The sequence below is a fragment of the Staurois parvus genome, unplaced genomic scaffold (genome assembly GCF_062004578.1).
Source record: "Staurois parvus isolate SC_StPar_1 unplaced genomic scaffold, SC_StPar_1.0 ptg000286l, whole genome shotgun sequence".
Taxonomy (NCBI): domain Eukaryota; kingdom Metazoa; phylum Chordata; class Amphibia; order Anura; family Ranidae; genus Staurois; species Staurois parvus.
The window spans coordinates 657237-673415 of record NW_028318082.1 but is presented as its reverse complement, the minus strand read 5'-3'; the positions used below and the strand labels follow the sequence as shown (position 1 = coordinate 673415).

General features: G+C 49.2%; 1 protein-coding gene across 1 annotated transcript in view; it reads left to right on the top strand.

Moving 5' to 3' along the window:
* Window positions 1-16179, top strand: part of CSF1R (colony stimulating factor 1 receptor) — a 129868-nt gene that overhangs the window by 58639 nt on the left and 55050 nt on the right. Inside the window, exons 7-9 of the mRNA XM_089682129.1 lie at window positions 4888-5003; window positions 5765-5879; window positions 7541-7734. Coding sequence (XP_089538255.1) covers window positions 4888-5003; window positions 5765-5879; window positions 7541-7734 — 425 coding nt within the window. The remainder of the gene's footprint in view (window positions 1-4887; window positions 5004-5764; window positions 5880-7540; window positions 7735-16179) is intronic.

Here is a 16179-nt window from a genome sequence, read left to right as displayed (position 1 = left end):
CAGAGGACTTTAAGCGCAGTACGGTGATGAGACGCTCAGCTGCAGTAAGACATGTGAATAGTGTAAATGTTTCAAAGATGGCTGTACATCTGTTAGTGAGGATCTTGGCATAGTGGTTTCCAGGCCACAGCAGTCATCCCTGTAAACATTCTGCACGAGGAACGGCTGATCCTGGATAATTGTCACATAACCTGTCGTGAAATTGCACAAGAGGCTTATCTTTTTGTGGGAATGGTGAACACCATGATGATGAAGTGAAGCAGGCTGTACTACGATGGTTCAGGCATGCTGAAATCTTTCCATGCCAAAGCTTTCCAGGCATTAGTTAAACACTGGGATACGTATATAATTGTAGCAGGGGAGAATGTCAAAAAATAAATGCAGTTTCCTGACTTTGTTCTTGGAACAGGACTGGCAGTCCCCCTACCAATGCAGAACACAACCCTGTATACTGTATGTAGTTGATTCTACATACAGTTTATATAACCCTAATAACAGCTGAAATTCTATTTAAATTGTTAGCAAAGTGGGCTCTAAGTCTCGTATACATGATGAGAATATTGGATGAATGATCATTCGGTTTTTTTGCAAGCTAGTCTCATATCAAAAATGAATAAGCTACTAGAGTTACGAAAATACTCGTAAGACAGAAAACAACTTCCCATGACGTATTGTATTGTATTGTAATTTATTATTTCATTTCCGAGCATGCGCAGTCTTGGTCACTTGATTTTTTATGGACGAGTACTGTACAGATTAAAACAAAAATCATTCGTTCTGTTATCTTCCGAGAAAACTTTTTGTGCCTGTCCTTTCTGATAATTTTGCATGAACTGTCAAGATGGACTTTCAAAAGCTGTGTACTAGATTATCAGACGATTGCTCTAAGAACATTTTTTTCATACAATTATCTCATTGTGTGTACTAGGCATTAGGCTTTAAAGCTGGCCGGGGCTGCACAACACATAACCCTTGCAGTGGGTCCCCTTCTGCACTGCAATAGGAAATTGTAATTTATTCTAGAGGGATGAGGAGTAAAGTGGATAAGGTGAAAAACGTATCTTATTTATTGCTCCTCCAACAGCTGGCATCCTCCACTCTCCGACAATTTCAGGAAATGTGCAGGACCTTGGGGGGCCTCATGTACAGTGAAGGACTGCTAGTCTTTTGGGGTCCTGTACAATGAAGGACTGCATTGTACATGGTGACATAAGACCAGTTCGGAAACCTGTGGTGTGGGGAATAGGGTATTTCAAAAAATTCCTATCACCTCAAGCCAGGGCCGTGGATAAGGGGGGTACCACCAGTCCTCCTGTACAGGGCCCAGGCCAGCAGGGGGTCTCAGGCAACTGGGTGATTCGAATGTGGACAGGGACGTGATTAGCACAGTGGGGGGGGGGGGCAATTACTGGAACCGATCCCTTGGATGGCTCTCTCTGCAGCAGCTGAAAGCTGGCCTCTTCTCCTCTCTCTCCCGCTGGCATTCAGCTGCTGCAGAGAGAGCCATACAGGGGATCGGTTCCAGTAATTGCCCCCTCCTGCCACACCCATCACCCTCCCTGTGCATCATAAGTTTCCCCCTTCTGCCCAGGCCCCTCTCTGTGCCCCCAGCCCCGTAGTGCTGCCGGCTTCCCTCCCCTCTTTCCCACCAGCAGCTGCCAGCACACAATAGGATTGAGGATTGAGAATGGGGGAAGTGTCCAGTAAATATGTCACATTTACCAGCCCTTCCTTTCCTGAATGAACACAATGAGTGATTGGTATTGATCACTCACTGTGTCCATTCCTAACTGAAACATAGTAAACAGTTTTTTATGGGGGGGAGGGGCCCTGTCAGGTTGGCTGTATGGGGCCCCATGGTTTCTAACAGCAGCCCTGCCTCAAGCTGCAGAGGGAGCTTTACTGCAAGGGTCACATTTTCATCTTTGGCTGGACCTGGGTTCTATGAAAGTAAAGCCTTATGCAGGATCCTTAGCTTATTTGATAATAGAAGTAATTAGAAAGTATTCCACAAAGCTGTAGTCACTGGGGGGCAACTTAAACAAAACAGGCCCAACCAGAATCTGGAGCAGCTGTGCATGGCAACCAATCAGTTGCTTCCATCAGCTTGTCCAGTTAAGCTTTAAAAGTGAACAATAGAACCTGATTGGTTGCCATGAATAGACTACTCAAGATTCTGGCTGCACCCGTTTTGATAAACAACCCACATTGTGTCTAAGTAGCTTGCCTAATCTGTGAAAAATACATGTTCAAAATATCAAATTGTAATATGGCTACCAAAAACAAATGTATTCGAGCATGCAAAATGAAATTTAGTTCAGGGTCAGTGACATAAAATTGAAGGCTATGGATCAGCATGACAACCAGAAAACTAGCATGTGCAAAAGGAAAGATCAATAAAGACAGACCAATTATTTTAGCCCTATTTAAATTGTTGCGTTGAAGTATAATCATGCACATTTCTGCAACACCACACATTATGCGCATTTGTGTGCCACAGCATCATTTATTCTGATTGATCTCAAGGCACCTGCAGTGCAGCATGATGCACTTCCCTACTAAAAATGGTGCAAATGAAGAAGTTGTCCTGACACAACGTGCATATAGATGTAAATGGACTCTAAATCTTTACTTTTACTGTTACTGCAGCTGATTACACACGCCTGGCACGGGATATAATTTGTCACAATCCTTCTCACTTCAGTGTTGCTTGATATCCATGTCTGGTATATAAATTTAGAGAAACAAATAAAGACCTGAAATTCAAAAAATGCAGAACATTGTTCATTACATTTTATCTGCATACATATTCTTTGCAGTATTTGACTCCACAAAAAAAAAATTTCCGATAAAGTGGGGCTGTGCCCGCACTGCATGGGTTAACTGCTCATTTTGTTGCTCAGAAAGGCTATACTTACACGATCCTTTGATTCTCTGGAAAACAGTGCTCCCCCATGTCAAGTGGTGGACTATTCTTGCTGTCCTCATGTTCAGAATCGGCCTATGAGCGTGATGACGTCAGGAACAGTCCATGCACAAGACCAGAGCAGCAGGGGCAGGAGCAGCAAGAATCGGTCTTGTGCTCAGGGGATCTGCAGATCAGGTAAGTATATCTCCGCTCTCCTCACCCCTAGACATGCAGTTCGGGCATAGCCCTCTCCAGCCTTTCACATAACACGAAAGCCAGTAGGGTAAGTTTTGTATAACACTCACTTCCTCCACCGGCTTCTGTATGCTAGCGCTGAAATCCAGGCATGTGCCCCACTTTTGTTTGATGGGTGCCCTGGGACTGGGTTTAGATGCTGCACTGCTGGCATGTAATGGGGGATTCCAGACACAGCTTCTATCCCTGCCTGTCAGATCAGTGTAGCACTGAGCCGAGTGAAGTGCTCTGAAAGTCCTCCTTGGCTCCGTGCTACACGGATCTAACAGGAGGAGCTGCAGGGAAAACATTGTAATAGGCTGAGGATAGATAAGTGTGGATGAGGGTGCAGAAGTGCAATGTGCAGGGGGAAAGATAAGTATGGATGGGGGTGCAGAGGTTGAGAGCTGTGGATTGGGGTGCAGAAGTGCAATGTCGAGGGGGAGAGATAAGTGTGGATGCAGGTGAAGAGGTTGAGAGCTGTGGATGGGATGCAGAAGTGCAATGTCGAGGGGGAGAGATAAGTGTGGATGGGGGTGCAGGGGTTGAGAGCTATGGCTTGGGGTGCAGAAGTGCAATGTGGAGGAGGAGAGATGTGTGGATGGGGGTGCAGAGGTTGAGAGCTGTGGATTGGGGTGCAGAAGTACAATGTCGAGGGGGAGAGATAAGTGTGGATGGGGGTGCCAAGGTTGAGAGCTGTGGCTTGGGGTGCAGAAGTGCAATGTGAAGGGGGAGAGATAAGTGTGGATGGGAGTGCAGAGGTTGAGAGCTGTGGATTGGGGTGCAGAAGTGCAATGTGGAGGGGGAGAGATAAGCGTGCATGAGGGTGCAGAGGTGATTGTGGACTGGAGGTGTGAGCTGTGGATGGGAGGGTGACATGTTGACTGAGGGTAAAAAGGGGAGTAGTGGATAGGGGGGGGGAATGCTAAGGTGAATTGTGGAATGTAGGGTGGGAGGGGGGAGAAGGTTAGCTGTGGATGGGGGGGTGAGCTGTGGACAGGGAGGGAGAAGGTGACCTGTGGAGAGTGGGAGAGGGTGAGTTGTAGGCAGGGGGAGAGGATGAGCTGTGGATCGGGAGGGGGGGTGAGCTGTGGATGGGTGGAGAGGGTGAGCTGTGGATTGGGGAGGGTGAACTGTGGATGGGGGGGGGAGGGTGAACTGCGGACGGGGGGGAGGATGAACAGTGGGTCAGAGAAGAGAAGGCAACCAGTGAATGGGGGGGAGAGGGAGAGCTGTGGACAGAGGGGAGCGGGTGGAATGGGAGAAGAGAAGATAACCTGTAGATGTGGGAGGTGAGCCATGGAGAGAGGGGAGGGGGAAGAGGGTGAGCTGTGAACAATAGGGCAGAAGGTGACCTAAGGATGGGGTAGGGGGTGAGCTCTGCACAGGGGGAAAGAGGGTGAGCTGTGGATGGGGAGAGAAGGTGGGCTGTGGATGGGGGGAGGTGAGCTGTGAATGGGGGGGGGGGAAGAAGGTGAGCCTTGACCACACCCATTACTTTGTAAAACTTTCTTTTCTTTCCTGAGGACTAGTGGGAATGGGGGTGGGGATGAGGAGTTGACTAGGGTGGGTTCCTGCACATATTCTCTGAGAAAAAAAGCCTTGGTAAATGGTAAACTCTTTTCTATATAAATATTTAATTTTTCAGTCTGTTTGATGTTTATTCTGTAAACTGATTATATACAGTATATATATATATAATTTTTATTTTATTCTTTGTTTTATTTTTAATGGGCTTTTTTTAGGAGCACAAGCACTTTGACTCTTAATCGAATGCAGGAAAATGAAGAAGGGACCTATACCTTTTATGCAGCCAATTCACAGGCCAAAGCTTCCCTGTCCTTCAAAATAACCCTGTACAGTAAGTAGTCCAGCAAGCATTGTGAAATACGTTGCTCTGTAGCTGATGGGTTGATAAAGAGTAGCATGACTCCTCCTGCAGTCCTACTGAAAGTGCGATAATTGTAAAAAAGACCAGTAAAACTGAAAGGTAACTAATAACATTTGCAGATATATGTGTAACTGAAAACCATAAATGGACTTATGCAAGAATTTAAATATTTGCTATAAAGAGAAAAGGTTCATTTACACTTCATGGCCAACCTTTTGTGAACAACTCTCCAAATGATTGAGATCTGGTGTTTCCGGTGAAGGGAACAGTTAATGCTACAGCATACAAAGTAATTTAAAATAATTGTGCATTTTCAACCTTGCAACAACAATTTAGAAAAGTTTATTTTCTGTCCCAGAACGACTGTGCTCTGTAAACAAAGCCAAACCTATAAAGACACATATCAGAAAATCCAAGATCTTGGAGAGCCCTCTTAAAAAGAGTGGAGGCTGTTAACACAGAAAATGAGAATAGGGGGTAAAGTGCAAATACATACAGATGGGCTATATTTTGAAATGGAACGTCCAACAAGCTCATGGGAGTGATGGCCAAGAGTCCATACCTTTGGCCATATGGTATATCTAACTCCAGTAATGTGAAATTTAATTGATTGATCTGGGTTACTAGATTTTCCCAATCGTTATTACTTTTTACATAGCCTTGTGAAAATAAGCTGAATAGTTTTCCATCCGTGAAATCTCTGACGAACTGTATTCACATATATGTTGCAGAGCCTCCTAAAGTTGAAATATCTATAACAGAATATAATAGGACACACGGTGCAACCTGCAATGCAAAGGGGTTTCCACTGCCAGACATTCAGTGGTTCCTATGCTCTGGTACAAGGTAAGAATTTAGCCTTTTGAAATTTATGGGTGCTGTGCGTGCCTAAATAGGTGATTTAGGGAGATCTGTGAAAAAAACTCTGAAGGGTATGTTTAGGCTCAGATATGCAGAATAATTTAATAATACAATCTTATTCAGCAAAGGATTCACAAACTGTTAACAGTCTTAACAGGATAATAACTCTTTGTTAGTACCTGGTATATAGCTAAAAAATGAGTTTCCCTAGGAGCTCTGTGTATATATTAGAAGGCTTCCTTGATGTCTTGTTTTAGGCCCATACTCCAAGTCTCCCCCTACCACCTTTATTTCTTTAAACAAAATTGTATACCTGAGAGTTAATACTGTAACTTAAAAAAACCCCAGCTAAAACGTGAGTAAGTGCCTGTTTAACCACTTCCTGTCTGGCCCATGTATATAAATGGCTGGACGGGAGCAGTGCAGGGGCGGGGGGCCGTTTCCTGCTTGTGCACTTTCCTGCTTGTGCACGTTCCCTGTCCGGAGGACACAGCGGAACACCGATTGTCGTACGGGACCTCTGTGTGAGGTCCTGATCATGTGATCACTGATTGGCCAATCAGTGATCACATGAATAGTAGTAAGCAAGATGTCACTTCTGACATAATTGCTTACTACATGTGAAATCTGTGAATGATCACTGAGGTCACATGGTACAAGGCTATTCACAACAGCCTTGTACCATGTGACAAGCTGTGACCAATCACAACTCACACAGTATTTCTCAATGGCTGCAGGAATGCAGCCAGAGAGAAGGAGAAATGATTGCTTGTACAGCCTTTATGGGTGCAAAAGCAATCAGTGTAAAAACAAAATCTTCAACCCCCCCAAACAAGTAGTACAGTGTCACTATGGTGACACTGTACTGCTAGGGTGACAGTATGTTAAAAAACAAAAACATAGATAATATAAAAAAATAAAATAAAAATGTAAAACATTTTTTTGAAAAATTATAATTTTTGGTTATAAACTAATTTGGGTTATTTTGTTTTTACTAAAAAGATAGCTGAATACATTTTTTACCAAGATTTATGAAGAAAGATTATTTATTTGCAAAATTGTATAAGAAAAACACTTTTTTTCAAAATTTTTGGACTTTTTCATTTATATAGCAAACAAATAAAAATCCCAGTGGTGAATAAATACCACCAAAATAAAGTTTTATCTGTCTCAAAAAAATGCTAAAAAATTCATATGGGTACAGTGTTGCATGATCGCGCAATTGTCATTCAAAGTGTGATAGCGCCGAAAGCTGAAAATTGGCCTCGGCAGGAAGGGGGTAAAAGTGTCCGGACTGGAAGTGGTTAATGTTATTTTATTGTTTTTTTAAGAATATTTAAATAGTTTATTGTCCTTAGTATGAGAACAGGTACATGTTAAGGCTAATTTTCTACTTGTTAAGGATATGTAAATACTTGGTTGTACATAGCCAGGACACAGGCTCAGTTTAAATAAAAGCAGGGGCGGACTGACCATTTGGAAACTCGGGCACTGGGGTCAGTAGGGGGCCCCATTAGATGCCCCTGGTACCTTTTTCATAGACTTTTTTGAGTTTGCCCGGGGGCCCCATGAGTTGTCAGTCCACCCCTAAATAAAAGTAAGCAGAGAATTTATTATCACCTACATTTCAATGTCACATTTTGCAGATGTATAAATGACGTAAAAGGTGCAGTGACTAAAGTCATAAATGACAATGAAGTGACAAGTACTCTGAACTTGAGACAAAATGAGAGTGTTAACAATGAGAGTATCAGCAGCATGACCTTATCCTGTCTAGCTTCCAACCTCGCGGGGAACAGTTCTACACCAGTTCAAATGTTCAAAACCAGCACTGAAACTGGTAAGTGTGCACCACAGCAGCCATAAGGTACATGTTATTTTGGCAGTTATTTTGTCCATCTGTCAATTAAAGAATATCTTCACCCAAGAACAAAAAATGTTTTACATTGAAGCTCATATGTCCCTCGATGTGGTGGCGGCTTAGTTTTCTTTATTCAAGATAAGTACATTTTCTGTAACTACAAAACATCACCTGTTGATGCAGCTTCAAATATTGGGGGAAATTTACTAAAACTGGAGAGTTGAAAATCTGGTGCAGCTCTGCATAGAAACCAATCAGCTTCCAGGTTTTATTGTCAAAGTTTAACAGCTGCACCAAATTCTGAGTGCTCCAGTTTTAGTAAATACTGTCTGTGCACTAAGCTGAAATCTCAAATAATGTTAAATGTTATAAGTATTTCTTCTCTGAACTACAAGACATCTCCCATTATGTAATGTCAATAAGGAGAAATGGGGGTGTTTGCATTCCATAATAGGAGAGCAGTCTAGGGTGACAACACTACTTATTCATACAGTATGTACAATGCAATAAGCGAGTGTTGTCACTAGAGATGAGCGAAGTATTCAAAAATTCGATTCGACTGATTCGGCGAATTCGTGGACAATATTCGATTCGAGTCAAATATATTCGCTGTGAATTTAACTTAAAAAAGGGTGTTTCTAGGCTTCAGAGAGACTTAATATTAGTGCAGAACACTGTACCTTTAATTTAAATGCCCTTTGAGTCTGCTGGGCAAGAGAAATAATACTGTCAGTCAGTATGACATGCAGATGAGTGCCGTCGATCTTAGAATCACCGCACACTTCACTCATTTGGCCAGTCACGGGGCCAAAACCAGTGTTTGGAGCCACAGTGTGGCGGTGGAGGCAGCAGCAATGGGAGGCCATACAGCAACCTATGACAAAATGGAAACCAGCAGGAGTGTGAGGAGACCTCAAAGTGGCACATGGCAGAGTGGGAGCAATGGGAGGCGGTACAGGGACCCATGTCACACTGTGGACCCAGCAGCAGCGTGACGAGGCGGTACGGGGGCCCATGGCAGATTTGGGGCCTGGCAGCACCTATGGGAGGCCTGTAATCTGCCAGCAACCTATGACAAAATGGAAAACAGCAGGAGTGTGAGGAGACCTCAAAGTGGCACATGGCAGAGTGGGAGCAATGGGAGGCGGTACAGGGACCCATGTCACACTGTGGACCCAGCAGCAGCGTGACCAGGCGGTACGGGGGCCCATGGCAGATTACAGGCCTGGCAGCAGCAATGGGAGGCCCGTAATCTGTCAGCACCCTATGACAAAAAATGGAACACACCAGCAGTGTGTGAGGAGACCTGAAAGTGGCACATGGCAGAGTGTGGCGATGGAGACAGCAGCAATGGGAGGCCGTACAGGGACCCATGAGAGACTCTGGACCTGGCAGCAGCATGAGGAGGCGGTATAGGGGCCCATGGCAGATTAGGGGCCTGGCAGCAGCTATGGGAGGCCCGTAATCTGCCAGCACCCTATGTCAAAAAATTCAACACACCAGCAGTGTGTGAGGAGACCTGAAAGTGGCACATGGCAGAGTGTGGCGATGGAGACAGCAGCAATGGGAGGCCGTACAGGGACCCATGAGAGACTCTGGACCTGGCAGCAGCATGAAGAGGCGGTATAGGGGCCCATGGCAGATTAGGGGCCTGGCAGCAGCTATGGGAGGCCCGTAATCTGCCAGCACCCTATGTCAAAAAATTCAACACACCAGCAGTGTGAGGAGACCTGAAAGTGGCACATGGCAGAGTGTGGCGATGGAGACAGCAGCAATGGGAGGCCGTACAGGGACCCATGAGAGACTCTGGACTTGGCAGCAGCATGAGGAGGCGGTATAGGGGCCCATGGCAGATTAGGGGCCTGGCAGCAGCTATGGGAGGCCCGTAATCTGCCAGCACCCTATGACAAAAAATGGAACACACCAGCAGTGTGAGGAGACCTGAAAGTGGCACATGTTTGGGGCATGATTCATGGCGGATTTAGTCAGTTGTGTCAGGAACTGGTGGTTTGAAATCCAGACTAATCCACGCCTGATTCATTTTCACAAACGTGAGTCTCTCCACACTTTGGGTGGACAGTCGTGTCCTCCGCGGAGTTGCAATACCTCCTGCCGCACTAAACACGCGCTCCGATGCCACGCTACTGGCCGGGCATGACAGCCTTTCAAGGGCAAATTCAGCTAGTTGGGGCCAAAGGTCAAGTTTCGTTGCCCAGTAGTCAAGGGGATTGTCTACCTCGGTTGGCAGGGTGCTGTCCAAGTAGGCCTAAGCCTGTTGTTTGAGGTCCTGCTCCAGGTCCACCTGATGCTGCTGCTGCTGCTGCTGCTGCTGCTGCGGCTGGTTATTAGTTTCCTCACTGCGCTGGTGAAGAAAGCTACTCATCATCGACTGCAGACTGAGGCAGCTGCTGCTGGTGGAGCTGCCACTGCTCCTACCACCCCACCCCTCCCCTGCTGCCATGGCAGCGTAACGCGAGCGCACAGGGCCCACAGTGTCTGAGGATGGACGTTGGCGCAGACAGGCAGAGACCAGCTGACTACATAGGTGGTTTTTATAGTACGTTATTTTGGCCTCCCTCTCAGCAGGTGTGAAAAAGGCCACCATTTTGGAACGGTAGCGAGGGTCCAACAAGGTGGACAGCCAAAAGTCATCCCTCTGTCTGATGGTTATTATTCGGCTGTCGGTACGCAAGCAAGCGAGCATGCTATGGGCCATTTGTGCCAAGGAATGCGAGGGACTCCCTGCCTCCATCTCCACAGCATACTGCCACGGTGCGTCTGGGTCCTCTGTCTCCTCTTCCTCCTCCTCTACCAGATGCTCCTGCTCCTCCACTCCTGTCCGCTGAGTGGAAAAACCACCCATTTCACTCAATAATTCCTGAGCACCAATGTCCTCCTCTACCTCCTCCTCTTCTTCCTGTCCTGCCCCCACAGGGGTCATGTGGCGTTGAGATCTGTGCGCCACGTCTACCGCATCCTGACCAGCCATTATTAACAGCATTTGTTCCAGGACGTGCAACAGAGGAATGACGTCGTTCATCCCATAGTCCTGCCGACTCACGAATAGCGTGGCCTCCTCAAAGGGCCTGAGCAAGCGGCAGGTGTCACGCATGAGCTGCCAATGGCTGACATCTAAGTTACACAGGGAGTACCTTTATCCGCTTTTAACATCAGGAAATCTGTGATGGCCTTTTGCTGTTCGTAAAGGCGGTCTAACATATGTAGGGTTGAATTCCACCTTGTTGCAACGTCACAGCATGAGGAGTCGGTACGGGGGCCCATGGCAGATTACGGGCCTGGCAGCAGCAATGGGAGGCCCGTAATCTGCCAGCACCCTATGTCAAAAAATTCAACACACCAGCAGTGTGTGAGGAGACCTGAAAGTAGCACATGGCAGAGTGTGGCGATGGAGACAGCAGCAATGGGAGGCCGTACAGGGACCCATGAGAGACTCTGGACCTGGCAGCAGCATGAGGAGGCGGTATAGGGGCCCATGGCAGATTAGGGGCCTGGCAGCAGCTATAGGAGGCCCGTAATCTGCCAGCACCCTATGTCAAAAAATTCAACACACCAGCAGTGTGAGGAGACCTGAAAGTGGCACATGGCATGAGACACTGTGGACCTGGCAGCAGCATGAGGAGGCAGTATATAGGGGCCCATGGCAGATTAGGGGCCTGGCAGCAGCTATGGGAGGCCCGTAATCTGCCAGCACCCTATGTCAAAAAATTCAACACACCAGCAGTGTGTGAGGAGACCTGAAAGTGGCACATGGCAGAGTGTGGCGATGGAGACAGCAGCAATGGGAGGCCGTACAGGGACCCATGAGAGACTCTGGACTTGGCAGCAGCATGAGGAGGCGGTATATAGGGGCCCATGGCAGATTAGGGGCCTGGCAGCAGCTATGGGAGGCCCGTAATCTGCCAGCACCCTATGTCAAAAAATTCAACACACCAGCAGTGTGTGAGGAGACCTGAAAGTGGCACATGGCAGAGTGTGGCGATGGAGACAGCAGCAATGGGAGGCCGTACAGGGACCCATGAGAGACTCTGGACTTGGCAGCAGCATGAGGAGGCGGTATATAGGGGCCCATGGCAGATTAGGGGCCTGGCAGCAGCTATGGGAGGCCCGTAATCTGCCAGCACCCTATGTCAAAACATTCAACACACCAGCAGTGTGAAGAGACCTGAATGTGGCACATGGCAGAGTGTGGCGATGGAGACAGCAGCAATGGGAGGCCGTACAGGGACCCATGACAGACTCTGGACTTGGAAGCAGCATGAGGAGGCGGTATAGGGGCCCATGGCAGATTAGGGGCCTGGCAGCAGCTATGGGAGGCCCGTAATCTGCCAGCACCCTATGTCAAAAAATTCAACACACCAGCAGTGTGTGAGGAGACCTGAAAGTGGCACATGGCAGAGTGTGGCGATGGAGACAGCAGCAATGGGAGGCCGTACAGGGACCCATGAGAGACTCTGGACTTGGCAGCAGCATGAGGAGGCGGTATATAGGGGCCCATGGCAGATTAGGGGCCTGGCAGCAGCTATGGGAGGCCCGTAATCTGCCAGCACCCTATGTCAAAAAATTCAACACACCAGCAGTGTGTGAGGAGACCTGAAAGTGGCACATGGCATGAGACACTGTGGACCTGGCAGCAGCATGAGGAGGCGGTACAGGGGCCCATGACAGATTAGGGGCCTGGCAGGAGCTATGGGAGGCCCGTAATCTGCCAGCACCCTATGTCAAAAAATTCAACACACCAGCAGTGTGTGAGGAGACCTGAAAGTGGCACATGGCAGAGTGTGGCGATGGAGACAGCAGCAATGGGAGGCCGTACAGGGACCCATGAGAAACTCTGGACCTGGCAGCAGCATGAGGAGGCGGTATATAGGGGCCCATGGCAGATTAGGGGCCTGGCAGCAGCTATGGGAGGCCCGTAATCTGCCAGCACCCTATGTCAAAAAATTCAACACACCAGCAGTGTGAGGAGACCTGAAAGTGGCACATGGCATGAGAGACTGTGGACCTGGCAGCAGCATGAGGAGGCGGTATAGGGGCCCATGGCAGATCAGGGGCCTGGCAGCAGCTATGGGAGGCCCGTAATCTGCCAGCACCCTATGTCAAAAAATTCAACACACCAGCAGTGTGAGGAGACCTGAAAGTGGCACATGGCAGAGTGTGGCGATGGAGACAGCAGCAATGGGAGGCCGTACAGGGACCCATGACAGACTCTGGACTTGGCAGCAGCATGAGGAGGCGGTATAGGGACCCATGGCAGATTAGGGGCCTGGCAGCAGCTATGGGAGGCCCGTAATCTGCCAGCACCCTATGTCAAAAAATTCAACACACCAGCAGTGTGAGGAGACCTGAAAGTGGCACATGGCAGAGTGTGGCGATGGAGACAGCAGCAATGGGAGGCCGTACAGGGACCCATGACAGACTCTGGACTTGGCAGCAGCATGAGGAGGCGGTATATAGGGGCCCATGGCAGATTAGGGGCCTGGCAGCAGCTATGGGAGGCCCGTAATCTGCCAGCACCCTATGACAAAAAATGGAACACACCAGCAGTGTGAGGAGACCTGAAAGTGGCACATGTTTGAGGCATGATTCATGGCGGATTTAGTCAGTTGTGTCAGGAACTGGTGGTTTGAAATCCAGACTAATCCACGCCTGATTCATTTTCACAAACGTGAGTCTCTCCACACTTTGGGTGGACAGTCGTGTCCTCCGCGGAGTTACAATACCTCCTGCCGCACTAAACACGCGCTCCGATGCCACGCTACTGGCCGGGCATGACAGCCTTTCAAGGGCAAATTCAGCTAGTTGGGGCCAAAGGTCAAGTTTCGTTGCCCAGTAGTCAAGGGGATTGTCTACCTCGGTTGGCAGGGTGCTGTCCAAGTAGGCCTAAGCCTGTTGTTTGAGGTCCTGCTCCAGGTCCACCTGATGCTGCTGCTGCTGCGGCTGGTTATTAGTTTCCTCACTGCGCTGGTGAAGAAAGCTACTCATCATCGACTGCAGACTGAGGCAGCTGCTGCTGGTGGAGCTGCCACTGCTCCTACCACCCCACCCCTCCCCTGCTGCCATGGCAGCGTAACGCGAGCGCACAGGGCCCACAGTGTCTGAGGATGGACGTTGGCGCAGACAGGCAGAGACCAGCTGACTACATAGGTGGTTTTTATAGTACGTTATTTTGGCCTCCCTCTCAGCAGGTGTGAAAAAGGCCACCATTTTTGAACGGTAGCGAGGGTCCAACAAGGTGGACAGCCAAAAGTCATCCCTCTGTCTGATGGTTATTATTCGACTGTCGCTACGCAAGCCACCGAGCATGCTATGGGCCATTTGTGCCAAGGAATGCGAGGGACTCCCTGCCTCCATCTCCACAGCATACTGCCACGGTGCGTCTGGGTCCTCTGTCTCCTCCTCCTCCTCCTCTACCAGATGCTCCTGCTCCTCCACTCCTGTCCGCTGAGTGGAAAAACCACCCATTTCACTCAATAATTCCTGAGCACAAATGTCCTCCTCTACCTCCTCCTCTTCTTCCTGTCCTGCCCCCACAGGGGTCATGTGGCGTTGAGATCTGTGCACCACGTCTACCGCACCCTGACCAGCCATTGTTAACAGCATTTGTTCAAGGACGTGCAACAGAGGAATGACGTCGTTCATCCCATAGTCCTGCCGACTCACGAATAGTGTGGCCTCCTCAAAGGGCCTGAGCAAGCGGCAGGTGTCACGCATGAGCTGCCAATGGCTGACATCGAAGTTACACAGGGGAGTACCTTTATCCGCTTGTAACATCAGGAAATCGGTGATGGCCTTTCGCTGCTCGTAAAGGCGGTCTAACATGTGTAGGGTGGAATTCCACCTTGTTGCAACGTCGCAGATCAGGCGATGATGTGGAATTCCGTTCTGCCGCTGCAGCTCAAGGAGGGTGTGCTTTGCGGTGTAGGAATGGCTGAAATGCATGCAAAGTTTACGTGACATTTTAAGGATGTCTTGCAGTGGGATGGTGGATTTTAGGAACCGCTTGACAACCAGATTGAACACGTGAGCCATGCATGGCGCATGGCACAACCTTCCTTGACGCAGAGCAGACACCATGTTCTTTCCGTTGTCGGTCAACATGGTTCCGATTTTCAGTTTGCGCGGAGACAGCCATCTGTCGATTTCTCTGTTCATTACACTGAGAAGTTCCTCCCCTGTGTGACTACGTTCGCCAAGGCATACCAGGTGCAGAACAGCGTGACACCGTTGCGCCCTGCACATGTGATATGCCGGTCGGGTAATGGGACTTGGCACGGGGGTGGCGGCTAAGGACACGGCGGAAGAAGAGGTGGTAGAGGCGGACATCTTTTGTGGACCAAGGACGTGCAAACGTGGAGGCAAGAGCGGCGTGACCTGTCCAAGTTGCTGGTGCGGCTGTGACGGCACCACGTTCACCCAGTGGGCCGTAAATGACATGTACTGTCCCTGACCGTAGTTACAGCTCCACACGTCGGCGCTGCCGTGCACTTTGGCAGAGACCGACATGATCAAAGACTGGCCCACCATGTCTTCTACATGTGAATGCAGGGCTGGCACTGCCTTTTTGGCGAAGAACTGACGGCTTGGCACTCTCCACCGCGGCGCAGCACAAGCCATCATTTCTCGGAAAGGTGCTGAGTCCACCACTTGGAAAGGGAGGGACTGCAGCACCAGCAACTTGGACAGGAGGACGTTCAGCTTTTGCACCGTCGGGTGCGTGCTCGCAAACTGTTGTCTCTTGGAAACGGATTCCAAGAAAGACTGCTGACGGAATCCGTGAAGAGGAGTAGCAGGAGAAGGAGCATCTGAACGAGCGGAAGATGCCAACGAGCGACAACTCCCCTCAGCAGAGGTGTTGGAGCCTTGACTGGCTGATGGAGGGCGATTGACGTCGGGTGACGGAGCAAGTAACGGAGCGGGTGATGGAGCGGGGGCTTGGGCGGGCAGAACCGCCGTATCTTTATCACGGTTTTCCCAGGCCACCAAATGGCGACGCTGCATATGCTGCCGCAACGCTGTAGTCCCAACATGGGCCCCCTGGCCATGCTTGACTTTCTGGCCACATAGTCGACATACGGCTACGTTTACTTCCTCGGGCGGCTTGACGAAAAATTGCCACACCGCCGAGTAGGAAACTTTGCCCCCGATACTCCTCACTGGCTGACTGCTGCTTCCTCCGTGCACACCGGCACCACTACTGGCCGTGGTGGTAGGCTGCAGTGGAGCTGGTGCTCTACTCCGTGGCCATTTGGCTCCACTGACACTGCTGCGACCCTGCTGCCTCCTGGGCAACCCACCGACTGTTTCGCTCGCTGCCAAGCTACCACCCTCTTCTCCTGATGATGCGGAAGAAATTGCTTGATGACGACGAGGCTGCCAAGTGCGATCAACCTCCTCATCATCAAG